The sequence below is a fragment of the Gekko japonicus genome, unplaced genomic scaffold, assembly GCF_001447785.1.
Source record: "Gekko japonicus isolate JY-2015 unplaced genomic scaffold, Gekko_japonicus_V1.1 scaffold243, whole genome shotgun sequence".
Lineage (NCBI taxonomy): Eukaryota > Metazoa > Chordata > Lepidosauria > Squamata > Gekkonidae > Gekko > Gekko japonicus.
The window spans coordinates 884,042-911,639 of NW_015168053.1; the positions used below are offsets into that span (position 1 = coordinate 884,042).

At 48.6% G+C, this 27,598-nt stretch overlaps 1 protein-coding gene across 1 annotated transcript; it reads left to right on the forward strand.

The window, feature by feature from the left end:
* Positions 1 to 464: 464 nt before the first annotated feature.
* On the forward strand, positions 465 to 26,094 carry CCDC114 (coiled-coil domain containing 114). Its single transcript, XM_015414415.1, has 16 exons — positions 465 to 538; positions 3,309 to 3,473; positions 5,581 to 5,663; positions 8,144 to 8,243; positions 9,859 to 10,048; positions 10,791 to 10,903; positions 10,988 to 11,111; positions 12,361 to 12,428; positions 14,575 to 14,762; positions 15,954 to 16,079; positions 16,245 to 16,327; positions 19,494 to 19,662; positions 21,908 to 22,071; positions 22,788 to 22,891; positions 24,146 to 24,224; positions 25,347 to 26,094. Exons 3-16 carry the CDS (start codon positions 5,597 to 5,599, stop codon positions 25,452 to 25,454), a joined length of 1,683 nt encoding a protein of 560 aa, XP_015269901.1. The 5' UTR covers positions 465 to 538; positions 3,309 to 3,473; positions 5,581 to 5,596; the 3' UTR covers positions 25,455 to 26,094.
* Positions 26,095 to 27,598: the final 1,504 nt, after the last annotated feature.

Below are 27,598 nucleotides of genomic sequence, written 5' to 3' on the forward strand. Positions count from 1 at the left end.
CGGGGCCCAAACCGAAAAGGGCTGTGGTTTTACAATAGGCATTCGTGATGGAAAGTTGCCATGGCAATCCTCTGGCTCCCTCCCTTCCGTTCCGGCGCCCGCCAACTACAAAGTCTCGCACTGCGCATGAGCGCCAGACTAGACAGGAGGGGGGGAAGGAGGGAAACTGTTAGGCTTGCACATGCGCAGTGGGAATGCAGGTCTGTAAGGTAAGAAGGGGACGGGCTTAGGAGAAGGGGTGGGGTTTAAAGTCTGCTCAGATCCTCTGAATAATTTTGGATGGGCGGGAGTAGACGGTCTTGGGAGGGGCGGTATCAAGTTTGGGGATGGTTGTGAGCTGGCAGGACCTTCGTATTAGCGTCGCTCATAGTCACGTGGCCGTGCAGGACTTTAGTATGACCTTCCAGGGCCTTGGAGGGGTTGACATGTTGAAAGGACCTTGGCATGGCTTGTGTAGGGGGCCTGAGGATGGCTAAACCCCATAATAACATGGGTAGACATGACCTTAGCGTGACCTGCCAGGACCTTGGGGGTTCAGGTGAGCTGATAAAATCTTGGTGTGCCCTGCACAGTCACATGACCCTATGGAACTTTGATGAGCTCAGGCTTTTTTTTGGGGGGGGGGGTGTCACTTTCTAAGGCACTGAGATTGGAGTTAGCAAGAAAGAAAAAGAAAAGAGGTCTTTGTGCCACTATGCCTCATGTGACCTCACAGGATCTGATCATGACCTTCTAGGACCTTGAGAGGAACTGTTGTGACCCAGAGTCTTAGGGTTGCTAACTCTGTGTTTGGAAATTCCTGGAGATTTGGGGGAGCAGCCTGAGAAGAGTGGAGATTGGGGAGGTTGCTCAGCAAGGTATAGTGCCATTAAGTCCTCTGAAGTTGCCATTTTTAACTGGGGGAAATGATCTCTGGGAGATCTCCAGGCCCCACCTGGAAGCTGGCAACCCTACAATCCTGTATATTGCATGTCTAGGTATTGGTGTGACATGCCAAGATAGGGGCATAGCCTGGACAGTGCAGGTGAAGTGAACCCTTATTTGGTGTTTGCCTACAGTGTAAGCCCCGTAGAGTTGCCATCTTTCCTTTTAATATTTAACAAAGAGGACTCTTGCAGCACATTAAAGAGATTTATTGTAGCTTTTGTAGGCTAGAATCTACTTCATCAAGTGAATAAATGAAATTCTCAGTTCTTGGGATAGGAGCTGATTGTGCAATAATAAATCTGTTTGCCTCTAAGGCGCCAGGAGATTCATGCCTGCTTTTACTGTGACAGACTAATAAAGCTACCCTACTGGCACTTGTAACTATCTTTTTCACCTGGCCCTGCTCCTGATTTTCTAACAGCCGCTTACCATGAGCATATTAAATAGGTGAAACTTTTCCTGGGAGGGAGGCAATGGGTTTGGAAATGTTAGACGAATAAATCTAGCTTTAAAAGGTGGGACTTCTAGTGTGAGGCATTGTACAGACTATAGGAAGAATGTGACTGTGCTTGTAGATATTACAGTCTGTACTAACAGACTATTGGATATGGGACAGTCCAGTAGAAATGAACAGGTGACATAGTGCAGGGGAGAGATTAGATGAGGTTCAGGTGGTCCAGAAAATGCTTTAAAATTGAGGAAAGGCTTAAAGATGGAATATGTATTAGGGGGAAGACGATCAGGCAAGACAGACTTGCAAATGAAAACTAAGAGCAAAACAAAACATCAGGGGTTTAACACATCCTCCTCGCTTTATACAAACTTGCAAAATGTCCCAGGGTTGCAGAAAGATCTGAAAACTAAGAGCAAAACAAAAACATCAGGGGTTTAACACATCCTCCTCAAATAATAGAAGCAGCGCCTGTAGCTTTAAGAAATGGATGCCTTCTGTTGCTGTTGCTGAGAAAGCCACTGTGGTGTAGTAGTTAGAGTTTCAGGTTAAGATCTGGGAGAGCCAAGACTGAATCATCATTCTACCTTGGAAACACTCTGGGGTGATATTGAGCCAGTTACTTATTCTCAGCCCAAGCATACAGTGTAGTGTGGTGGGCACAGCAGTGGGAGAAGGATACAAAGGAATATTCCATTGGTACAACAAGAACTTGATTGGGACCTGGAAAAAAGGGCAACTGAGCGGCTTGTTTAGAAGAGCTATGGTAGTTCTCTCTGTGTATACATAAACTACCATCAAGTCACAGCTGATTTATGGAATTCCATGGGGTTTTCAAGGCAAGAGGCATCTGGGGCAAATTGCCATTATCTCCTTCTGCATATTGACCCTGGCCTTCTTTGGTGGTCTCCCATCCAAGTACTAACCAGGACTGACCCTGCTTACCTTCCAAAATCTGTGAGATTGGACTAGCCTGGGCCATCCAGGCTATCTATTCATTCTGTCCTGAGAAAACTACAGGTAATGTGACCTGATGGTCAGTTCAGATGCCGCATAGACCAGCCCCTGATATAGCTTGAAAAACTGTAGAACTCTGTGTGGCGTGGTGGTGGTGGAAAGTACCGTCAAGTCACAGCTGACTTATAGCGACCCCATAGGGTTTTCAAGGCAAGAGATATCCAGAGGTGGTTTGCCCTTGCCTGCCACTGCATTATGGCTCTGGTATTCCTTGGAGGTCTCCCATCCAAATACTAGCCAGGACCAGTTCTGCTTGGCTTCTGAGATGCATGACAGAAAGTTAAACGGTCACTTGATGGAGGGAACTGTAGGAAGAAAGGTGGAGTGGGTAATAGAGAAAAATAGGTTGTGGAACTTAGGTAATACACAGAGAACCTGCCTAGGAGCAGCTTACTGTTATGACCATCATGAAGAACATGTGACTCTCAGGACTCTCTTTGAACGTAGTAGTCCCAAGGGAATTCAGAGGAACAAGTCTATAATTCCTGGCCTTCCCCCCCCCCCCTTAAAAATCATACAGGATTTGGTAGATCTACATCTTATTTTCTATTAGGTATCAGTCTCCTCTGAGAACCAGATGAAGTCTTGGATCCCAGTGCTGCTAACTTTCCCTAGCAGACCCCTGCTTGCCTCCCCAAATTAGCCTGGGGCTGCCAACAACCTGGAGGGGGAAAAAGTCCTGTTAATGTGTGGAAATGGGCAGGTGAAGCTTTTCATAGCATGGAAGTAAATAACATCCTTTATTAAAGGGACAGGACATTTTTTTTGCTCCATAGAAAAACCTGGGGGCCCAGCTTTCCAGCCCCTGTCCTAACTGCCCTCCTAGGGAACCAGAGAATCCTGGATTTGTATCTGTGATCAACAGTGTGTAATTTCCTGTTCTTCCCCCCCTCCCCCTTTCTTCTTTAATCAGCATTGGTGGAGAGCTGATGCATTTCCTGGAGATGGTTGCTAACAACTGAGTTGACAAAGGCAACAAGCAGGTGATGTTGGCCGGGGAGACCAGGAGGTCATACCAGAGCATAGCAACAAATACCGGTCATATATCTGACATAAGGGTTCTCCAGTAGAGAACAAGGTACCTTCTAGTAATTGCTTTTTTGGGAGGTGGGGATGGTGCATTCTGGATGCAAATGTTGCAAAAGCTGATGTTTGAACAGGTTTTAAGAAGAGTGTATAATAAATTGTGATAAATTAGCGCCTGGTTTGGGGCAAGACATCATTGACTTTAAAGGGCTGTTGTTGTGTGAGGGTGGGGGATGTTAAAACCTACTTTTAGATCCCTTAGAAGAAGGAATGGGATAGAGACTGTACTTAGAAAATAAAGTGGAAAGGTCTGAGAATGGTGTCAGGACTAATGAATACAAATTCATAAACTGTAGTGCTTAGTCCGTTTTGGCAATCCATGAGATTGCAATGAGAATAATCAAGGGAAATGCTGAAAAGCTGGAGGCAGGATGCTTTTCGGTTTGCAGGTTGAAACGAAAAAGTAGCTAGCTGCTTCAGCCTTGCAGGTGGAAGTGGCAAACCCTGTTCCAAATCTCCACTTATATCCGTGGTCCTCCAGCCGATGCAGCGGATTTGTAGAATTAATGGAAAGGGAAGCAAGTGAGTGCTGCTAGAGTTGTGCCTGCTCTGTGGTATTCTGACATCCGTCAGTCAAGGCACTGCTGTTTGGGACTGACTGATACTGTTGCTTTCAAAGGCTTCTGACAGTTGCAAAGTAAATCCATTAAAAGTGACCAGTCAATAACAAGGCTGAAGTCAGATCTTGGTTCCCTATGTGCAGTTCTCAGTTCCTTATTTTCGAGCTTCACCCAGCAACATTTGTACTGGACACCTGCCCATGTGTACTTATGTTAGTCGCTTTCAGCCTTAAAGTTCAAAATGTGGGGAATATCCCCTGCTCTGGCAATTCATCCCCTGCCTAGTTGCCTACAATTAATTCTTACTCACCCCAGGCAACCAGACTGTCTGGGGGAGTGGCTCTTGGCAGGAATTCTTTGCTCATGGTGGCTACTTTGGAAGTCTTGAAAGCAACTTTATTCTGTCTGTAACAGTATTGTCCGACCCTTCCTTCAAGGAGCTCAGGATGGTGGCTATGATTCTCCCTTCCTCATTTTACCACCATGGCAACCCAGTGAGGCACATTTGGCTGAAAGGGAATGATTGGTCTGCAGTCACCCAGCAGTCGTCACAGCAGAGTTGGAGATCTGTAGCTGGATCTCCCAGATCTTTGTCTGAGACTTTAGTCACTACATCGTACTGTCTCTCAAAGGAAGGAAATAAGGCAGTTCACAACGAATAAAGCAGAACAGGGGTCCGTAGTGCTGCAAAATTATGGACTGCTGGCTGGAACACATTGCACCAGTGTTCTAAATATCTGTCTTGGCTCGCAGTTTGTTTCCAAGCACACCTCACAGTTCTAGATTTGACCTTCAGAGTCCTAAGTGTTTGGGGACTGGGGTATTTGAAAAACTTCTCCACTACAAAGTTGGCCCGTGTCTGCTTCAGAGGTCTTCACCTTCAGAGATTAGATGGTGACAAGGTTGGGGGGGGGGGCTTTTGGGACTGTGTCTCTTTTATGGGACACAGGAAGCTTTGTGAGGTGCCATTGCTGTAGTCATTTAGATGTCTGATAATTTAAAAAAAAAATAATGCCAAGACTTTCATGAACAAATAGTTCTTTTGTGTGAATTTTTTTGGACTGTCGTCTTTAGCTGTTGCTGTTTTTACCTATTTTTGTTGTTGTTGCTTCACATTTGTACCTTTTGCTTTATATTTTAATTGTCTTTGCCATTCTATCACTTTAATTTGTTTGGCTATTGTAACATTTCGGTTGTTTTATTTGTAAGCTTTAAAGTGGCATTTTGTTGTTGTTGTTGCTTCACATTCGTCCCTTTTGCTTTATATTTTAATTGTCTTTGTCATTCTATCGCTTTAATTTGTTTGGCTGTTGTTACATTTTGGTTGTTTTATTTGTAAGCTTTAAAGTGGGAAAGCAGTGTGTTAATAAAGATTAGTATCCTGAGTGCACCTGTGGGGGAAGCTTATCACGAGAGACCAATGTCTGTTTGCAGGAGAAGATTTTGGAGCAGAGAATTTGTTATCTTAAAGCAAAGAACTTCAGAAAGCGACAGGGATTTCTCACCTTCAGCACACGCTCTGTTTTCTCATTCCTACAGCAGGAAGAAAGCGAAGATGCCGTTCTTCAAATCTGCCTCCAGCCTCCGCTCAGACAGCAGTGATTTGGACACGGATGGCCTTGGTAATTTCCTTGGGAGGGAAGGAGAATATTGCCGTGGGGATGCTTGCTCTTGGGGAGGAGAGGGGCAGAGATTTTGCAGCCCTGGATGGAAATTGTGGATTCATTCCCAGTGTGTCATCTGATGGAACATTTTTTTCCTTTCACTGGAATGGGGAAGCAGAAAGGATTCTTTTCTGGCTTGCTACTCCAGTTTGCTTTTACCAAGGCTGAGAACTTTCAAGAAGCCCTGCTGGATTGCACCAGGTCTATCATTTCAGTTTCCAGCAGATGGCTAAACCTTTCAGGGAAAGCAGAGCATGAAGGTTCCTCCCCCCCACCCCGTAGTTAGTCCCCAGCATCAGGGTATTCTGGGGCATACTGCCTCTGATTATGGAAGATCTATTTAGGAATCACAGCTACTCTTCAGGTTTTGGTGAGGGCTTTTCTTAATTTTGCCTGCCTTGCTGCCGCATTTGTTTCCTCGGTGCTCATTTTGGGCTGGAATCAAAATATGCGTTTACACTTCTGAAATGGGTTTGGCCTCTGCTGCTTTCACCCTTGGGCGTAAAACGCCTTCCTCCCTTAAACCTAATTGCTGGGCAATAACAGTGAAAAGCTGCCGTTGTTTCCTGGAGGAGTTATGCCAGAACTCTTCAAACGTCCCAGCTTTAGTCTGGGTTCCCAAGGGGCCCGTGACTGTTGCATTCTTTAAATGCATGTGTGTACCACGAGGAAGGGCAAACCCAGATTGTGGTTGGTTGAACTTCCTCCGGTACTGCTCAGCCGAAAGCTGAATCCTGGGCCTGGTTACTTGGGAGTAAGCCTCCTCCCCCCCAACTGAACTTCAGAGTAAACATGCATAGCTTTACAGTGACTGCGAGCATGCTGTAAAACATTTGTGTCATAACCTTATAAACTTAGATACACATCTGGTGGTTTCATAAAGGTTCTTGGCAGGAAGCGTTCCTTTAGGCTGTTCCAAAAGAAGCAGCTAATGCAACGATACGGGGAAATGAGGAGGCGAGCAGCAAGGATGATTCTCGCTGAGACGATGGTAGATCGCTCCCTGCCCTGAAATGTGTGTGTGTGTAACTAACAGTGCGCCTCGAATCAGAGTTGCATCCTTCGAAGTCCATTGCCGTTAGAAGGGTTGAACTCTGCCTAGGATGGCACTGTAAGTCACTGAATCTAGTCCACCCTCCGCCTGGCACATCAGGGTGGGGGGCAGGGAGTGGAATGCCAGGCCTAGAGCTGAGAGGCTCTTCCCTTCGTCTGGCAACCCAATCAAATGGCTGGATATTCCTCTCAAACTTTGTCAGGAAGACCGGGGAAGAGATTGGCGAGGCCTTTATTTTTGTTTTGCCAAGCTGAAATGTGACTGTGGGGAGCCAAGGGAGCCAGTTCTGAGGAGGGAATGGAGAGAGACAAGGCCTTTGTACCCAAAAGAATGAGGCCAAAGAGACCGAACCGGGGACACCTTGGCTGCTGCCCACAAGCTTTAGTTGAGTTTACAAGTTACACTTTGTACCGGGCCTCTTTGGGGAACACTGGCGTTGAGATATAGCAGGGATTAAATTGAATTAGCTGAGGTACACGCTATCGGATCCTGGCCAGGCTTTGCAGGACACATGTTGAGCATGAGTCAGTGGCTGCCTGAGGATTCAGAAAGCGAGTCACTGATTTTCTGGAAATGTGGTAGTCAGGGAACCCAGGGAACATTTGTTGCTGAGGAAAGGTCATCTATAAGGCAGTGTTTGAGTGGGATCATGCAGGTAAAATAAGGGCTTATCCAGGGCTTGGAAAGTTTGGGCTTGGCCCCGTGGCACACAGGGAAGAATACAGGAAGTATCCTGGGGGAAGCAGGTAGCTGTGTGCCCTCCAGTGCAGGTGTGGGCAAACCCAGCACTGTGTGGACTACAGAGCCCAGGGCTATTTTTGGGCAGGAACACACAGGAACAGAGTTCCGGCTGGCTCCCAAGTTGGCCACGCCCAGCAGGAACTCATTAGCATAATGGGCCACACCCAACAGCAGAAACTCATTAGGATTGGCTACATTAGGGGTGTGTGGCCTAACATGCAAAGAAGTTCCTGCTACAAAAAAAGGCCCTGTGTTTTGACAACAAACAAGGTAAACAGAATAACAAGCCAAAGGTGGGTGTGGCTGGATAACCACACTTCTGGTAACATGTGGGTGCAGCCTAATGTGCTAATGAGATGTGCTGTCAGGGGTGTGGCCCAATATGCTAATGAGTTCCTGCTGTTGGGTGTGGGCTATTATGTTAATGAGTTCCTGCTGGGCTTTTTCTACAAAAAGAGCCCTGACAGAGCCTATACTGCTCCTCCATCCTACCATCAGTCCCTCATATCTATTAGCAGGGAACCCTCCGACCTTCAGAGAGGAGGAAATGACCCCAGGTAGGGAACAGGTACGTGGCCTCTTCTAACCACCCTTTCCTCCCCCTCCCCTTTCCTTCCTTGCTACTTGCATCGTGATCCGCCAGCTGAAAGCGAGTTGGCCAAACTCCAGCGCCAGTTCCGCCTCTTGGAAGGTGACCGTCATGCCTACACCTTGGAATCCAAGGAAACCATTCGCAAGCAGATGTATGTATGCGCACAGCATCCTTTACAAAATTCTGGCTCCCTAGAAATGGATGTTCGTGAGGGCCAAATGAAACGTTACAGTTTTTAAAGAGTTGGGTCCGGGTACTCCATGGAAACTGGACTTCTTTAAAAACAGCGATGCTTAGTAAGGAGCAGATGGGGTGGGGCAGAGGTAGGGGGGGTGGATTCAGGTTCTTGTTTGTGTTACAGCAAAAAGTCTCGGCCTGTCTTTTTAAGCCAGACAGTTGATTGCTTTCAAGAGAACTGGAAGTACCTTCCAAAGCAGCTTTGCTTTCAGTGGTGCAGATATACAGTCTCACTCCCAGCTCCCCAGCACGTTACTTCTGCTCAAATGGGTTTCTCTGGTTTTGGAAGCCACACAGAAACCTGCAGTACTCGTATGAGAGGCACAAGGGGCACTTACTTCACACAAGCTGCAATCTCTGTTTCAACCCAAATCAGCAGTGGTGGTAGGGAAACTGCCCCCCAGCCTCAAACTGTTTTGAATGCCTCTGTTCTCACCTTCTGGCTTTCAGTTGCACCACAGTTTGGTGGACGTTTGCTGCGCTTTTCTCCATTTTGGTATGTGTGTGGGGTATTTCTTGGCTATCATTTCCAGCACAGAGGTGTGGTTGTGTGGCGCCTCCTTGGTACCTGTCTTCTCTCTGCCTGTCATATCTCAAATACCCAGGTCTGATTCGGTTGAGAGTCTCATAGGTATTTGTACATCTCCCTGCAAAACATCATAAAATGAACGTTCAAAAACTGCCCATCCTTTTGTACTGGTGTAGATACTGACATAACACAAGTGCTCATGGCAACAGATAAGCACGTGGCAACACATAATTAGGCAGCTTGGTTTGGCCACACCAGACTCATGTGGTGGTGGTGGCTGGTGTGCACACATAAGCTGTCCTTTAACAAGCCTGGCGAAAATCTGCCCCCCACTGTCTAGCTCACACATGTACTTGCACCTACAAGGACTTGATGCCTTATGCCATGATGTGCATTCTCACATGAGTTCAGTCTCGGTTGTGACGTGTGGGCTTTCTCATGTCTCTTCACCCTCTCACCGCATGTCCCGCCAACTCCAGGAACCCCGCCTACTTTGTTCCTCCTCTGGGGTAATCAAATCTGCCCAACGGCTGGACAACCCTGAATCCTGCCATCCTTTCCTCTGATCCCTAAACCTTGCTTCTTTTCCAGGGAACTGTCAAGTCTTCGTTTTCAATGTGACTTTTTAAACTTTTTGCAAGCACAACCCCACTTCTAAGTCAAAGCACAGTGGTGCCTTTTTTCCTGGCAGGCTTCTTCCTCCCATTCCCTTTTGTTACTGTGAACTAGGCCCGCCTGCTCCCTCTTTCATGCCTGTCCCCTGCGCCCCATCAGAGGCTTTGTGACAGATCTGCATGCTCAGTCGCAAAGCCCCAGCTCGCCTGGCACTCCTGTAGCTGTGCCCCCAAAGATCTCTTGAGCTGGCGTTGCCACCAATCCCGACCAAAACTCACCAGTGTCACCACTGCGGTCATGACGCGCTCCCGCGTGCCCACCCTGCCCCATCCCGCCGTCTTACCCTGCCAGCCATCTCTTCCTCTTCCTCGTTTCCCTTGGGCAGGCTGGAGGTGAAGCGCCTCGAGAAGGAGAATGAGCAGCTGCTACGCAGGCAGGCTGTGGCCGAGAGCCGCACTAACCGGCAACGGGGGAAAGATCAAGCCGACAGCCTGCGTGCTTTGCTGGGACGCCGGGATGACGTGGAGCAGCAGATCATGGAAGAGAAGAAGAGAATAGCCCTACTTGATCGGGAGGTACGGAGGGAGAAGGCCTGGGAAACAAGATGCTTTCATACAAGCGGTTTTTTATCCTGCATTTCAGTCGAAAGGCTTTTGAGGCAGCTAGAACAAGGTGCCCTGACTTGGAAAGCTCAGGCTAGCCTGATCTCATCAGACCTCGCAAACTAAGGAGGGTTGGCCCCGGTTAGTATTTGGATGGCAGACCCCCGAGGACGTCCAGGGTCATTACACAGAAGAAGACAATGGCAAGCCACCTCTGTCTCTTGCACTGAAAACCCTGTAGGGTCACCATAAGTTGGCAGTGATTTGACGGCAAAAAAAAAAAGGTATCCTAGCAAGAGGGCATTAAAAGTTGTTTAATGACAATCAAACAAAAAAAAAAATCGAAGCATATGTAGTCAGATCCAGGAGCTGGCTATCCAAGCAGGCCTAATGGGTTAATGGAATAGGACTGCATTCCAGTCCACTGGAAGAGGAATACCAGATACTGATAGCATGTCATGAGGGTGAGGAACCTCTAGGAAAATGATGTTTTCCTTTCCCACCCATATCCTGCAAAAGAGAAATAGTCGAAGCGGGGGCAAAGAAATCTAGGAAGGCACAATGATGAAGCGGTTGGGTGCTAGGACTCCTCGGTCTAATCTGTTGGAGCAGAGGAACTAAGATAAGAGTTTTGGGAGATTCAGTGCCATCACAAGTGTTGGAGGGTTTTTTTGCCTTAGCCCTACCCTTCCACTCTTTTCCCTATCACTGATAGATCCAAAGCTGGGAGAAGCGTTTGGCTGTCCAGAACAAGGAAGTGGGCAGTGGACACTTGATCCAACAACAGAAGATCCACCTACAGAAGAGGGTACAGACGTTGGAGAACCCAGCTAGACAGGGTAAAAAAAAAAGTGTCTGGGGGGAAGCTGAGAGCCAGGACTTCCAGGTTGCCTCCGTTTTATCACTCACTTTCTGTTTCCAGGCCACCTCACAATTCAGTTCTCAGCTGGTTGTCAACTCCCAGCTGCGTGAGGATCTAGAAATCCTCCAGATTGGACACGATCGCTTCGAACAGCTTTACAAGCATCTAGAGAAGGTAGGATAGTGCTAGGGGGGAAGCAGAGGGAGGTGGTGGGATGTAATTGGCTAAGTTTCTGAAAGGGACTGAAGCCTTATCGAAGGCAAGCGAAGATTCTGTTACAGAAGGGGTCTGGTTGCCTGGTGAAGACTCCAGTATAGAATGGAATGATGTGATTGGCTGTTGTGGGAGGTATATAAAATCAGTGTTTTTCATTGGCTGAGAAAAAGTCTATCATGAAACTGAACAATGTGACTTAGAAAGGGTTCTTTTCTTAATAAATCCAAGTCTTGTGGTTGACAAGCGCTAGATTCTGATGTGGAAAGCTATAAAGCACCTAATTCATTCATGTGACATGAATCATGACGGTCATCAGACCCAATATTGTCTTTAGGGTTGATATGCAAGACCACTTTCTGCGTCCCTCTTCTGGCTATTTTTGCGTTTGTCTGTTGACCCAGATTGAATGGACCCAAGTTGAAGGAGTCTTCAGCCTGGTCCAGAATCTGTCAAGTCAACTTATAGTTGATCAACTTGGTTTTGAGGAGTTTTTCCAAACCGACCCACAGCTGACACTTGTGTTGAATTGACTCTTTCACACAACCACTCTGCAGTTAGCCAGGTTTAATTTTAGTTTGTAATGGCTTGATTGCTCAGAGCAATGGGTTGTCTGAGGACTGAATTACACCTTCTCTTTAGTTCTCTTTTAACAAATCTTTTTCCTTTTGCAGATGTTGCTACTGGGGCTGCTTTTTCAAGGGGGAGGATGGTGGGGAGAGGCCCCTCCACACTTTTCTCCCTAGTTCCTTTTGCAGACTGTCGATCCACCCTTTCCCCCCTCAAGATAGCAGGCCCAGTGCCTACATTGGGGAGAGTGTGAGGGGGGGAGTATTTTTAAATGATCAGGGAAATAAATGTAGCACGTAAATGCCCCCCCCCAGTTGTTCTGTGTAAATGCAGCCTCTAATTCTGTATATCATTGCAAAGGCTCGTGTTGGGAGATTTATGCAATGCATTCAGAGGGGAAGGAAAAAACCACCCAAGGAGTCCTATGAATGTAACACATTCAAGGTGGAAAAGTTGAAGAAAAGTAGAAAAAAACCTTGCTGTCTTTGTTTCTTTTATGGAGCAGGTGACAGTGATTTGGAGAGAAGGGAAAGGTGGAGACGGGGCCTCTGAAAGGGTACAGGGCTTCATAACAGGGTAGGAAAGTTGTACAGTAATAAGGGGATGGATCTGAAGGCTCCTGCTCTGTTTTGTTTCTCAGGAGCTGCTGGGTTCACGCAGGAACATCGGGGCCATGATCAGCACATCCTCAGCAGCCTACGATGCAAGGTTAGGGAAAGGCGATCCTGCTTCTGTGCTCTGGGGGGAAATGTATTCTGTACCCAGACGCTGGCCCCTTACTGCTGAGACAGCAGAACCTCTCTCCCTGGGAACTGATGGCTCCTCATGGGCTTGGCTGCCTTCCCCTATTGGTGGATTGTGACATCTTCAGCAATCCCGAGTCCCACCTCTCCTAAGTTCCAACCTTTGCTCTGGCCTCCATGAGCCTCAGGGCTGAATCTAAGCTGCACTAGAAGAGTATACATTCTACTCCAAGGTAATCCAACGTCTAAGCTCAGAAGAGCAAAATTCTTATATATGATGCAAATCCAGCTCTGCTTAATTTGCATTGTTTGTACTCATGACGGGCAGGGTCAGGAGCGATGCAAGGCACCAGAGCTCGCTCCCTGGTCCCTCAAAGTCTAGAAGTTGTCCTCTGGTTTCACATTGCTGTCTAGAGGTCTGTAACCACAAGGACTGTTGCTCTCCGAGGTTGCCCAGGCACTACTAATAATAATTATCATATGGCAGTGTGTGTAGTATAGCCGGAAGATCCTAAGATTGTCTGGAAGGCAGAAGTTTTAGCTCTTTTAGCATTGTGCACCACTAGGTGGCGAGCTAGACTTGTTTTTAAGGCAAGAGGCGTTTCAGAGGTGGCTTGCTGTTGCGTCATGCCCATCCAAATACTAGCTGGGGCTGACCCTGCTTAGCTTCCGAGATCTGACAAAATCAGGCTAGCCTGGGCACTTACTCACCTGTAACCACAAGACTGTTGTTCTCAGAATGTTTATTCCCAGACTGCTCCAGTTTTGGCTCAGTAACAAATTGTGTGCTTGCATAAGAATCCCAGAGTACTTGCAGTGTGGTTTCGTGTGTTGGGATCCAGCACAATAAATTCCTGGGTTCTCGGGGGGTGGTGGTGATGGTGGATTGAGCTGGTGGTGGCAGGTGGGACACTTGGTTCCATCTGACAGCTCTGGGGGATGCAGAACTTGGAGCTTTCAATACTTGAACCTGCCTTTATACCAGGGGTGGCCAAACTGCAGTTCGGGAACCGCATGTGGCTCTTTCGCACATGTTAAGAAAAAGCAAACGTGCATATTTTTCAATGAAAACATGTGTGCAGTATTTGTTCATGTCTCGCGGCGGCTCTCAAACATCTGACGTTTATTCTGCATGGCTGTTACATTAAGCAAGTTTGGCCACCCCTGCTTTGTACCAAGTCACGTTATTGGCCCGTCTCCCCCAGCACAAGTTGTTCCGACTTGCATTCCACTCTCCAAAAGTCTCCAAAAATGATCTTTTAAATGGAGATGCGGGGGACGGAGTCTGGCACCCTCTGGGTACAAAACAGGTCTTCGGGTCAGAGAGATTTGAGCCAGGCGCCTTCCTGGCCCACAGCTCTTCCTCCCTACACAGCTCTCACGGTCCCTGCACAATCTTTTGGGTGTGTGGAACAGGGGTAGTGTAGGTAGGACAGGCAGTGGTTACAGTGTCTGCCTAGGATCTGGGAGACCCAGGTTCAGATCCTCCACACATCCCTACACAGCTCTCACGGTCCCTCCACAATCTTTTGGGTGTGTGGTAGTGTAGGTAAGACAGACAGTGGTTACAGTGTCTGCCTAGGATCTGGGAGACCCAGGTTCAGATCCTCCACACTGCCATGGAAGGTTGCTGGGTGACCTTGGGCTAATGACTCCTCGCCTCCTACCTTACAGGGTTGTTGTGAGGCTAAAACAGAGTAGGGGAGAACAATGAGAGCTGCTTTGGGTCCCCTTTGGGGAGGACGGCAGGGTGTAAATGAAGTAAACGAATAGTGTTATTTATCAGGGAAGTTGGGAACCGGGATTCTTGGGCTTATTCTGGGCCCAAACACGAATGTACCCCTCTTGCCCCTCCCTGTCCACTGAGGTTAGGGTTGCCAATCTCCAGGTGGTGGCTAGAGAGCGCCTGCTATTAACAGTTGATCTCTAGGAGACAGAGATCGGTTCACCTGGCAAAGACAGCCACTTTGGAAGGTGGATTTGGTGGCAGTATGCCCCATTGAGGTCCCTCCCCTTCTCAAACCCTGCCCTCCTCAGCCCCCCCCCCCAAAAAAAAATCTCTAGGTATTTCCCAGCCTGGAGCTGGTAAGCCTAACTGGGGTAAATTGCAGGGATGAGGCGCAGAACCGCATGAGCCAGCTGCAGGACAAGATGGGGAAGGATCTCAGACAATACGAATCTGAGCTGAGAGAATTAAACCGCATCCTAGAACATGACCGCCGGATGGACGAGTTCCTCACCGTCAAACTGCAGGAGCGGCAGTTCACCGAGGAAGCGTTGAAGGCCAAGGAAAAACAAGGTATGTGAGGGGGGAAGCTAAGAGCTACTCTGCCTCCCCCTCCCCGTGATAATGGGTGTGTCTGATCCTTTACAGCAGGAAAGCTCGGAGTCGAGACTAATCTGGGAGGAGTTGAGTGGTTGAAAGCAAGGGATCCTGGGATGGCATTGAGAGTTGTCCTGGGTGGTCTTGACTTAGCTTGTTATTTTAATGGGTAGGCCCAGCCTACCTAGTTATTTTTGGTCTTGTGGTCTTATTTAACTTTTTATTTGTGTTAGATTAAAATATGCATATTTAGAACATTAGATTTTAGAGATCTAAAATGTTTAAATTAGTCAAAGGTTTTATCTCTGTGAGTAAATACGTAGATACATTTGTACACAGAACCAATGACTGTATTCTGTTTAATTAATGCGTGCTCCCTTCCTCCCCCCTCCCCCCTGCCCCCCTTTCATATCTCCTCCCCCATTAAATACACAACAGAATTATTGGTTCTGCATGCACTTCTAGGTCTCGTGGTATCTAGTTGGACTGTGGTAGCCTTGATAGCGGTGGCCCCCCTTCTTCTTGAGTTAGATGCAAAGTAAAGGTAAAGGTTCCCTTGCTCGACAGCCAGTCGAGTCCGACTCTAGGGTTGCGGTGCTCATCTCCGTTTCAAAGCCGAAGAGCCAGCGCTGTCCGAAGACGTTTCCGTGGCCATGTGGCCGGCATGACTAAACGCCAAGGCGCACGGAACGCTGTTACCTTCCCACCGAAGTGGTCCCTATTTATCTACTTGCAATTTCTTGCTTTCGAACCGCTAGGTTGGCAGGAGCTGGAACCAGAGACGGGAGCTCACTCCGTCTTGCGGCACACCCGGGTCTCGAACTGCTGAACTACCGACCTTCCACCGCCTGCAGTTCAGCGTCTTAACCACTTGAGCCACCGCAGCTCCTACACCCCTAGTCCAAACACCTAGATCCCGGGCTCTGTAGGGGGATGCACACCATGACAAAATTTTTGTTCCCTCTTATTGTACCTGAAACCGATTTCTTGTACTTAGGTAAACAGTGGATTGGTGCCTTGTTCTTTCAATGCATGTCTGCCAGTCGAGTAGTAGGACTTCTGGGAATCACTAGCAGTTTTGAACCCGAAGCCAGGAGGCTGGGAGTAGCACCGGCTGAGTGTGGCTGGAACCGGGCTCTTAGGCTGTGTTTCCTCCTTCCCCATCAGAGCAAGAGCGCAGACGGCGAGGGCCCGAGGAAGAGCTGATCGACTCTTACCAAGATGCCTCTGAGCAGCTGCTGCAGTTGACTGGCACGAGCTCGCTGGATGATGGGCTGGAGAAGTTCATTGCAGGTGATGTCTGTGCGAAAATTGGACCCTTTTCGTCTGGGGGTTGTGGGCTGTCCTCTGGGGCTCCCTTCCACTGGGAGAGCGTCCCAAAAAGGCAGCTGGGGGGAGCATTTCCTCCTGGCCATGCTGAGTGGGGATGTGCCTGACTCTTTTCTCTCCCTGCCTTAGAGGAGGAGCGGAACTTTGCTCAGTTCAACTATGTCAATGAACAAAATAACCAGCTGGAACAGATCCGGGAACAAATTGCTGAGGTGAGGGAAGAGGATCGGAGTTCCTTTCTTCTTTGCCTTCTTTCTTGGGGGGGGGGGGGTTTCCTCTGCAGCTCCTGCAGAAATATTCCCAATGTCCGCTTTCTGCAGCGAGGAAAGGTACAGTCAGCATTTGGGGTAGTTAGGAAGCCAGTATGGCAACTGGAGTATGTGCAGAATAGCTGAGCTGTGCCCGTGTGCGTAGAATGTATCTCTCTCTCTCTCTCTCTCTCTCTCTGGAGGCAGAATTTGGCAATTCCTAGATGCCAAAACCAAGCAGCAGCTGCCGCCACTAGACTGTGGAATAATAATACAATTCGATATAGGTTTCAAGGAGGGAGCACAAATGCATGCTGCCCTTCATAGCCAAGACAAGTTTATGGCTGCATCCACATGGCCATGATTTCCCATGATCCTTCGGTTGCCCTTGTGAACCCAGAGAGATTTGCAGCGGTGAGGGAGGATCTACCCGGCAGCTTCCCTTGTCTTACCTCCCCCATGCCACCAGAGTGCTATTTCCCTCCTCTTAAAAAAAATAAGTAAGTAATTTGGTCTATTACTGTAGTGTAAGGCTACAACAAGAACCACTTGGTGATACAGAGGCAGGGGGCGGGGGGGGGAGAGAAGGGCAGCTGTGAGAGGCTGTGGGAGGAGAGAAGGGCAGCTGGGGGAAGGGAAACGGTGCTGTTGAAGGCGGGACCTGCAAAAACGGGCTTCTTCCTGTCTGTACAGTGGGCGAAGGTGCTTTGACTGCATTCTTCCCCAAGAGGTTGGGAAAGATCTCAGACAAGCAGGGGAAGGCACAGAGAACTGATTATTAGAGGACGGTGTCAAGTGGATGCTCTAGGGATGCCAGCCTCCAAGTGGGGCCTGCGGATCTCCCAGAATTACCACTCACCTCCAGGCTACAGAGATCAGTTCTCCTGGAGGAAATGGCTGCCTTGGAGGGTAGACTCTGTGGCATATCCACTGAGGGTCCCTGTCTTCCCCAGGCTCCACCCCCAAATCCCCAGGAGTTTCCCACCCTGGAGCTGGCAACCCCACCCCCCCACCTCACCACCAGTGGTCAGGGGGACCAGGCAACCTTAGGATGCTCCCCCAAGATTTTGCTGCAGTTTAGAGGAAAAAAACCAGAGCCAAACCTCCAGCAGCCATATTGCACGTGGCAAATTGTTGCATTCCTCCTTTTTTAAAAAAACAACACACCCTCATGCTTCTATCCCTTATGGCTCTGGAGGTCAAGAGCCTATTGACTTCCGGGGATTCTGGGTGGAGCTTTGTGACCCTCACCTCTGCTTCTAATCACTGGCCTTACTGGAGATGTCCCTGATCTTACTCCTTCTCCCCGGTTTCATTCCTTGCCCAGACCTTCAGGATGTTGGTGGGGGGAACGGCTGCTGCACCCTGCTGGCCAGGGCTGAAGCTGGTTATTGGTTCCTGCTTCTGCATGCAGCTGAGCAGGAGAACCGGCCTCAACCAGGAGCTGCCTCATGCGCACCTCTGCTCCCCAAAATGTCTTGGGCCATCCCAATTCACGACCAGCAGAGACTTTCCCTTTAGGCGGCCTCCGTTATCACATCTAGCCCCCGTTTTGTTTTACACATGGTACTCCTCGGCAAGGGGCCTCCCTACTAATGGTATCGTTCCTGGGTGTTTGGGAAAAATTAATCCCAGCTCCCTGAGCCGGATGTGAACTGATGAGAGGCCAGCCCAAAGGGTAAGAGACAAAGACTTGCACATTGTTCTACTTTATTCGCTAAGCAACAAGAATGAGATAGCACAGTGATGGCGAACCTTTTAGAGACCGAGTGCCCAGACTGCGACCCAAAACCCACTTATTTATTGCAGAGTGCCAACACGGCAATTTAACCTGAATACTGAGGTTTTACTTTAGAAAAAACAACTCATACCTTAACTTAAGATGATCCGAACAAAGTAAGGAAAGCAATCCCAAATGCTTTCGTTTACTTAAAATTATTTGGCAGAGAATTCCACACTTTAATGATGGTCTGGGCCTGGCTGGGGCGATGGCACGTGTGCCCACAGAGAGGGCTCTGAGTGCCACCTCTGGCACCCATGCCATAGGTTCGCCACCACTGAGATAGCAGAACTGCTCAAGGCCAAAACACTTGTCCTGACCTGGATAGCTCTGGCAAGCCCGATCTTATCGGATCTCGGAAGCTAAGCAGGGTCGACCTTGGCAAATCCTTGGATGGGAGACCTCCTTGGAATACCAGCAGACGGGGAGGTGGGGGCAGGCTTTATTCAGCCACCTCTCTGAACATCCTCCAGGCCCCCACTAGGGGTCAGTCACCAGAGGTTGCCACGACTTCCAGGCGCACAGGCACTCACACGCACCCATATTTTAAAAAAAAGACGAAAACGCTTTACAACGTTTCAGTATTCTGCATAGAATATTTCAACATAAACCCAATACTAAAAATAGTGCACTTGTATAAAACTCAGAACACTCTGGACTGGTCATCAAGGCCTCACCAGGAGCTGTTGATGGCTAGCCCCAAGAAGACAAATCTCTAACTACTTATACCCTCTGGACCCATAGGTTAAATTAAAATGACTGACATAAGGCTAACGCGTTTTAACCGAAGAATATCTCTAGTACAATTTTACTCTGAACTCGCATCCTAGATAGTCCAGGATGTCATCATTTGTCAGATAAAGAGTCACGGAGATCATATCGAGGACTATTCTAAGAATCTAAGAGCCTTCAGCAGATAGACTAACTGCTCTGGCTTTATTTTGGCTGCATAGGAAGTACAACGCGTAGCTGTGATCCCTGTTTTAAGAGTGTTATCGGTAGGTCATGCACTACAGACCTCCACTTGAGAGAAAAAAAAGCATTGTGGAGGCCCATGGGAGCTGGAGAAGAAAATGATAACCATAGAAAAATATAAGCTATGCTGTTATACATAGGAAGGCCAAGGGCAGTAGGGAAACAGTCAACCCTGGCTTACAAGAATGTCACATCAGCTATACTGCAAAGATCTATGGGAGAAGGGAACCAAAGAGGCATAATTCAGACTGCTCTACAGAAATGCCCCAGGCTCACTTATATTTCTGACACACTGGGAACATGTAACTCGCTCTTGCTGACCTCCTGCAACAGGAGAAGCAGCTGTCCAGACCTTTTCCCAACTTTGTTCTCCAGCTCAATCACGAAATAGAGAAGCTCCAGGCACGGGAGGCCCAGGCGGAGGCGGAGCTGCAGCTGCAGTTGCAGGAAGTCGAAAGGCAGCAAGAGGCAGCTGTGAATGAGGCAAAGCAGATTGAGCTGCTTCTGAAGGCCCAGACCAAGATTTGGGAGATGTTCAAAAGTGGTAAGGGGCGCGGGGCTGCAATGCCAGGCATTCCTAACGGGGGAGCTGCCCTTGCAGAAGCTGACTGGGAAACGAGGGCCGCAAACATTTTGAAGCTTTTGTTGTTGTTGTTGTTACAGCCTGGAGGACTAGGAACTTGCTGTTGTCTTTAAAAACTGGCGTTCTCAGGCCGCCGTATTACATGCCAAAGAGGAGATGCTGTACTCCCATAGCAATCTTGCAGATGTGTGTGGGGAAACCCGTAAAGTGGTTGCTAATTGTTGCAGAAATGGTGTGGAGCCTTTGCTGGGGGTGGGTGGGGATTTGACCTGGCCTAAGCACCTCCTAAGGGCCGCGGTGGCTCAGAGGTTAAGACGCTGAGCTGCAGACTGGAAGGTCTGTAGCTTGGCAGTTTGAGACCCGAGTTGCTGCATGACGGAGTGAGCTCCCATCTCTGGCCCCAGCTCCTGCCAACCTAGCAGTTCGAAAGCAAGAAATTGCAAGTAGATAAATAGGTACCGCTTCAGTGGGAAGGAAACAGCGCTCTGTGCGCCTCAGCGTCTAGTCATCCCGCCCACAGGACCATGGAAACGTCTTCGGACAGTGCTGGCTCTTTGGCTTGAAAACGGTGATGAGCACTGCCCCCTAGAGTCGACTTCGACTAGCTTTCAAGCAAGGGAAATCTTCACCTTTACTTTAAGCACCTCTAACTGCCAGCGGCCCCTGGTGCTCCAGTCCGAGCTACCACGGCTTGGGAACCTATGAACGAATTCCATGTGTGCTGATCTCTGCTGTCTGTTTGCACAAATGGAAGAGAACAATTGATCCTGCGCAGACAGCGGTACAAGTGAGCCAAGAGGAAGAGAGATCCACGGCAGAGGCAGTCTAGCACACATGGAACTTGTTTGTAGGAACCCCAGCCTGCATTCCCTTGTGCTCAGTGCGGTAAGGAAATACAAAGAAGCTGGTCTTCATGTCCCCAGGGGAATAGTGGAAGGCGGAGGGGCAGTGGTGGTGAAGCACGGAAAGGAAGATGCAGAATCTGAGGTCTGACTGGGAAGGTTTTGTGGGCATGACATAACAATAGACCAAAGAGCAGGCTGAACCCTGAAAGAGCAGCTGAAGAAGGGGGTGGGTGGTTCCATCGCCTGGGAAGATGGCAGGGCAAAGAGGAGATACATTTCTTGTGCTCCCATTATCCTGGAACAGGAGGGAAGGGGTGGGGTTTGGAGTAGGAAGAAGCCCCAGCCAAATACAAGGACACATTTCCAGCCTGCATCAAGGCCTGAGGCGGATGGTGGGACGTAACAGAACAGAAAGTGGCTTGAGAGGCCTCACTTCCCATATGATCCACACACACACACACATTTGTTGTGTGCTTCCGCAGCTGCTTCCAGTCAAAAAGACTTTGTGGGTTTTGGAAACCACGCCGAGTTTGTTGTCTCAGAGGCAGCAGTAGGCTGAGAGAGCACACCATGAGCAGAGATCCTTCTTTTTTTCAAAACCCAAAATTAATCACCTGTTGTTCTGTCTCTAGTTCATAAGATGTCTCAGTGGCTGGCAAGCTGAGATTGGCGGAGCATCTCACTGTCGGCTGATTATTATCTGGGCCAGGGGTCGTTTCTTAGAAAAAGAGCTAGGGGAACTCATTAGCATAACTCATTAGCATATGCCACACCCCCTGACATCACCGGAAGTGTGTCATAAGGCCACACCCCCTGGCATCACCGGAAGTGTGTCATAAGGCCACACACCCCGCCCCCAACGGTCCCGGCCGCCGCCGGCAGAGGCAGGGAGGAAGCAACTTACCCTCCCTCTTCTCCTGCCTCCTCCTGGCTGAATGAGGGCCGGAAGCGGGGCGGCCGGAAGCAGGGGGCGGGGCTTCGTCATGTGCCCCGCCCCCCGTACCTCACCCGGGGGAACTGCGATCCCCCGCGATCCCCCTCGAAATGACCTCTGATCTGGGCATTTTTCTGGGGGGAACGTGCCAGAACGGAGATCCGGAACCTCTTCGACAAAATTCTTTTAAAATGTTTTAAAGTTCCATGAGTTTTCAGTGTACAGGCTGAAAACTTCATTTCCCTCTTGAGAGTTCTGGTACCTCTTTTTCACACACACACAAAAATCACCCTGATTATTATCCATAAGGGTGGTTGGAGACTGTGCTCAAGTTCTCGGGGTTCTTCGGGAGGGCAGTGGGGAAGTCAGGACCTTGGGAGCCAGGATTCAGTCATTCATCTCCCTTTCTCTCCCACTCCTCTGGAAGAAATCGAGTCCCTCTTTGGGAAGCTGCATTGTGACCATTCGGTGCTGGATAAAATCCTAGGGGGGTCGACAGCCGCGCGGGACGAGAACATCGCAATCTACATGGGCTTGATCGAGCAAAAGATCAATGAATTATTGGCGATGTATTCCTATGTGAGGGCTGAGGTACGCAGGACCAGATGGGTGGGGTGGGGAGGGGTGGGGACCCAGCAAGGGCTGACAGAGGCATGGGGAGTGGGGAATTGGTTTTCGTGTCTTTGGCTCTTTCATCTTGGAGGAAGGGGTTTTTCCAGGAAGCCACCTTGGACTGGAGGAGGCAACATTCAGCCCACTTTAACCAGGGTGTGCAGCCCGATCCTACAGCCGCAGTTAAACCCTGTTGAAAATGTTTTATTGCACATGACCACCTTTTGCAGGCAAGAGCCAAAAGGATTAGTCTGGTCATGTCTTTTCCTGAAAAATCTTGTGCTCCTTTTTTGATTCCAACGTAAGAGTCTATATGCATTCTTCTGTTGATGTCTGATCCAACTGCCCCATTTTAGGGGGAAAAACACATTACTTTGCAACCGTGTAATGCAATTCACGAAAGCACAACAGTGCCTCCTTTTAATTTCCTGAACATTTTGTGTCTTCAGTTTTCCAAACGTATTTCTGAAGCAATGAGGACTTGAAGCTCTTTTTAAAAATGAAAACCTAGGTACTAACAGTAGCCGTAGCCAGTATTTTGCTCGGTTTTGACTGAGTGGAAGAAATGAATCGATCTGGGTCAGTAGGGGAGGCAAAGTGGCCAGCTGTTAGAGGTCCATTTTTATTTTAGAGCTCTGGAGGGGAGGGGGCGCGCGTACTTTTGGCCCAAACGATATATCCTGTTCCTCTTTTAGCAACAAAACAAGCCCTTCGATACGTTGGAGACAGTGCAGTTGATCCTGGGGCAGAAGCCCGTGCCTTCATCTCGCCGGATGAGCGTTCGACCACCCACCACTGGGTAAGAGGCAGGACAATGTCCGATACCACCCTGAGGTTCCCTCCCCCTCAGTGATCATTCAGGTGTCGCCTTTGGAATTCTGACATGGCATGATGGGTGCAGCCACGGAGTGGTTGCCGCACCTTACCTCCAGTAACTCAGTGAAGATCCTTGTGCTGTGGTGACTGCTGCTGCCAAAGCAATGTTTTTAAAGATCTGCACAGCCAATCAGAAGCATTTTTGGGCAAACACCCCCACCTGGCCATCAGTGTTCCCTCTAAGCTGTGGAGTCTTGTGAGCAAAAATTCTACTTTGTGAGCTACTGGCATTGAAGCTGTGAGCAAGCAATTTGGCTGCTGTAGCCATCCTTCCTTAGCTAAGGCAAAAGTGTGTGAGCTGGAGGCTAGCTCACACTAACTCAGCTTAGAGGGAACCCTGCTGGCCATGCCCACTTTCTAAAACCACTTGACGGGCACCAGGAAAGGTGTTAGTGGGCACTGTGCCACCCTTGGGCGCCATGCTGGGGACCCTAGGGTTAAAGCCACCAAAGGCTGGGTGAGATGTTTAGAATGGGGATGGGATATGCTAGATCAGAGTTAGGGTTACTGGCTCTTTCTTTCTTATATATTTGTTGTTTTTTCTACCTACCTTATCGCATTCTTACCCTGCCCATCCTTCAGAGAGCTGAGACTGGTGAATGGGGTTCTCACCATTTTATCCTCATATCAGCCCCATCAGGTGCTTGTGCCGTTCACACTCTCTTTCTCAGCCTCTAAGTCACCCAGTGAGCTTCAGAGCACAGTGTGGGGTGGAATCCGGGTCTTTGTAGTCCAGCCACTGTGCCAAGCTGGCTTTTCTTTTCTCAGGAAGGCCCTTTGCCACCCAACAGGCAGAAAGTCAAGAGGAACAGCTTCCCTGTTAACTGTGCCTAGGAAAAGTTATACCTGTTGACTTTCTGCATGTCCCACTGCTATTTAAAGCCATAAAGGAAAGGAAGAACTTCTGTCGGGAATAAGAGGCAGCTGTCCTAGTTAGAGCCAAAGGGGGAGGGCTAGAGGAAAATGGGGTCTAGTAGATTAACTCAGAGAAAGGAAAGCAGGAGCCAGATTTCCTGGGGCTTCTGGGTAGGACCGTCATTCCTGGATTGTATGGGATTTAGTAGGGACCACTGGTTTTTAGGAGAAGGAAAGTAGGGGGCATAGATCGGTTTGTAATTAGTGCAAGAAAATCTTCTCTTTGCCATGCAAATTACGTCTTTTTCTCCATCCTTTTCAGACCAAGCCACGAAGGAGTCATCGAAGAAGAGGAGAGACCCTTGACTCACACAGAGCTCAAAGAAAAAGTCCTGAAGGAGGTGAGTACAAGCTGGAAGGCGGCAGGCATTTGGAGGAGGGTGGAGTTAAGAAGATGAGATTTACAAAAAATCAAGTCTTGATTCTTTGGAAGGGGGTGATGGGGATGATAGGAAGCAAGTGCTTTTATTGAAATATTTATATACTACATTATGAAAAGTATCTCTGAGCTAGCTAGCAATCTGATAAAAGCTGCAATACACAGCTGAATTCCATAGTACAGCCTATCATCCAAGTAACTTGGCACACATCCTATCTAGGTCAGCAGTAAATTACAACAGGAAGCAAAGTAAAAGAGCCTTGGTCTTTGCCTGGCATCTCAAGGCAAAAACTATGGAAACGGAGGCAGTTTCCCTGCAGAATTTCTGTAACTTTGGTGCCACTGCAGATAAGGCCCTTGTTTGATACTCCCTCTATATCCCAAAGGAAGGTTCTCAGGGCTGGTTCTCTGGCTATAAGCTATTTGAGGAACTGCTTGGGGGAGCACAGTGAGGAGGGTGCCAGCACCCAGGCATCAGCAGTGGTAATGCCTCCTGGGGCCACGTATCCGGCCAGTTGGGGATTCAGTCAAGCCTTGGGGAAATGGCTTAGATCTGGCTGCTGGCAGTGCAGGCCCAGGAAGTGACATGTGTACCTTGCTTGGGCTGACAAAATGCCTTGAACTGGCCCTGAGAATTACGTTCATCAAAGTTGTCACCATTTCCCAGAATTCTCTTCTGCATTGCTTTCCTCAGAGGAACCAACTCTCTCTTCCTTTGCGAATAGGTTGGGTGGGCCTCTAGTATGAAAACGTTCTCAAGGACATGCCGTTCAGGGATAGGACGACGCACTCTTTTAAGAGGCGTACATTTTGCTGCTCCCTCCCCGTTTTAACTTCTGTCAGGACCTTTCTTCTGTGGGATAAGGATGTTGCGAAATCCTTGGCCTCTTACCTTTTAGTAATTCAACATAAAATAAAAATTAAAAATCTTTTATAATTAAGATGGACTTGGAAGGGAAAAGGGAGATTAAAAAAAAAAATTGGTGGGGTTGACTCAAGGCTATGGCTAGTGAAGCCGTACCATGGAAGGAAGGATTTTATTAATGTCTCTGCACATGGTGGATTTCTCTTCTCCCACCTCCAGATCCTGAGCAACCCAGAAATACCTTTCCAAAGGAGAAACACGCAGCCCGATATAGCCAGTGCCCGGGGTCGAAGAAGTGGATTTAAGAAGCCACAACACGCTTCTTGACTTAAGTAGGAACTCTCCTCACGATCTGGTCTGTGCAGTGCAAAGGACAGAAGCTGCGATGTCATAGGCAGGGGCACACGGTGGTCTGGTTCCCCACATTGCTACCCTTCTATGAGCACCCTCTGCAGCCTTCCTCACATTTGGGATGACTGATGTGCCAGGAGGCAGCCTTCCCTCTGCAGGGGCCTCTGGACTGTTGTGGCTCCTTGAAGATCGTCCTCCGCCTGGCGAATTTTCCCTTCCGTCGACTGCTTGCCCAATCAGGACTGACCTGCTGCATACACGATACGTAACACATACCCTCCGTCTTAACAAAGGGTCTTTGCTCCTGAGCTGCCTGTTCACTTATATCCCTTAAGTCGACGCCAGAGTCACTTGTGAAGAGGGAGTGCACCTTGAAATATATGGTCTCTCTCTCCTCTATGTTTGCCAGAAACCATTCGTCCAGAGGAAGCAACCCTATACCTTTGCAGTGTAGCAAGCCCATATCTCCAGGGGCAAAAATGCCCGTGTCCCTGATGCCAAGGAAGCTGTCATTGGGCTAGGAGCAGGTGCCTGAAGTTCATGATGTCACCCTCCCCGTGCCACTAGTGTCCAAAAACTGGCAAATTAAGCTTTCTAGTGCTGTTGTAACTTTTTCTGAAGCGTCTAGAGTAAGGAAGTCTCCCTGTCTCTTGGAGAAACCTTTCTTCTGTGGGATAAGGATGTTGCGAAATCCTTGGCCTCTTACCTTTTAGTAATTCAACATAAAATAAAAATTAAAAATCTTTTATAATTAAGATGGACTTGGAAGGGAAAAGGGAGATTAAAAAAAAAAATTGGTGGGGTTGACTCAAGGCTATGGCTAGTGAAGCCGTACCATGGAAGGAAGGATTTTATTAATGTCTCTGCACATGGTGGATTTCTCTTCTCCCACCTCCAGATCCTGAGCAACCCAGAAATACCTTTCCAAAGGAGAAACACGCAGCCCGATATAGCCAGTGCCCGGGGTCGAAGAAGTGGATTTAAGAAGCCACAACACGCTTCTTGACTTAAGTAGGAACTCTTGTCACAATCTGGTCTGTACAGTGCAAAGGACAGAAGCCGCGATGTCATAGGCAGGGGCACACGGTGGTCTGGTTCCCCACATTGCTACCCTTCTATGAGCACCCTCTGCAGCCTTCCTCACATTTGGGATGACTGATGTGCCAGGAGGCAGCCTTCCCTCTGCAGGGGCCTCTGGACTGTTGTGGCTCCTTGAAGATCGTCCTCCGCCTGGCGAATTTTCCCTTCCGTCGACTGCTTGCCCAATCAGGACTGACCTGCTGCATACACGATACGTAACACATACCCTCCGTCTTAACAAAGGGCCTTTGCTCCTGAGCTGCCTGTTCACTTATATCCCTTAAGTCGACGCCAGAGTCACTTGTGAAGAGGGAGTGCACCTTGAAATATATGGTCTCTCTCTCCTCTATGTTTGCCAGAAACCATTCGTCCAGAGGAAGCAACCCTATACCTTTGCAGTGTAGCAAGCCCATATCTCCAGGGGCAAAAATGCCCGTGTCCCTCATGCTAAGGAAGCTGTCATTGGGCTAGGAGCAGGTGCCTGAAGTTCATGATGTCACCCTCCCCGTGCCACTAGTGTCCAAAAACTGGCAAATTAAGCTTTCTAGTGCTGTTGTAACTTTTTCTGAAGCGTCTAGAGTAAGGAAGTCTCCCTGTGTCTTGGAGAGAGTAGTCAAGGCACAAGACCGGGGTATGTAGCAACTGTTTGGGTGCACACGAGGGAATTGGATGTGTCTGGCGCCCTTGGCCATGAATTCAAGTCATGTTTTAAGGGCACACATGCACCTTAGCTTGTTTCTCAGAAATGGTGGTTTGTAACCATGTGTATGACTAAGGTAAGGCTATGCCAGGCGTGCGCTGCTGGCCACTGCAACATTGTGTACAATATATACACAAGTTGTGAGGATTACTCATGGATAAAAAGTGCACGAAAACTGCTTTCTTTATAGTGAATGTGTGAGGGGTAGTTTCCTGAGTGTTCAAAATGTAGTTCTCTTAGCCCAGATTTTTTTTTCTAGCACAAAATCTTTTTAGACCACAACTTGTTTCAACAAGGATGACGCCCTCCTAATCTGCCACACACGCCATCCCTTCCTTTG

Coding starts and splice junctions, on each gene's coding strand:
- CCDC114 (XM_015414415.1), top strand. CDS start 5,597: ATGCCGTTCTTCAAATCTGCCTCCAGCCTCCGCTCAGACAGCAGTGAT. Junction 16,328..19,493: donor TCCGGGAACAAATTGCTGAG/GTGAGGGAAGAG, acceptor TTTGTTCTCCAG/CTCAATCACGAAATAGAGAA. Junction 24,225..25,346: donor AAGAAAAAGTCCTGAAGGAG/GTGAGTACAAGC, acceptor TCCCACCTCCAG/ATCCTGAGCAACCCAGAAAT.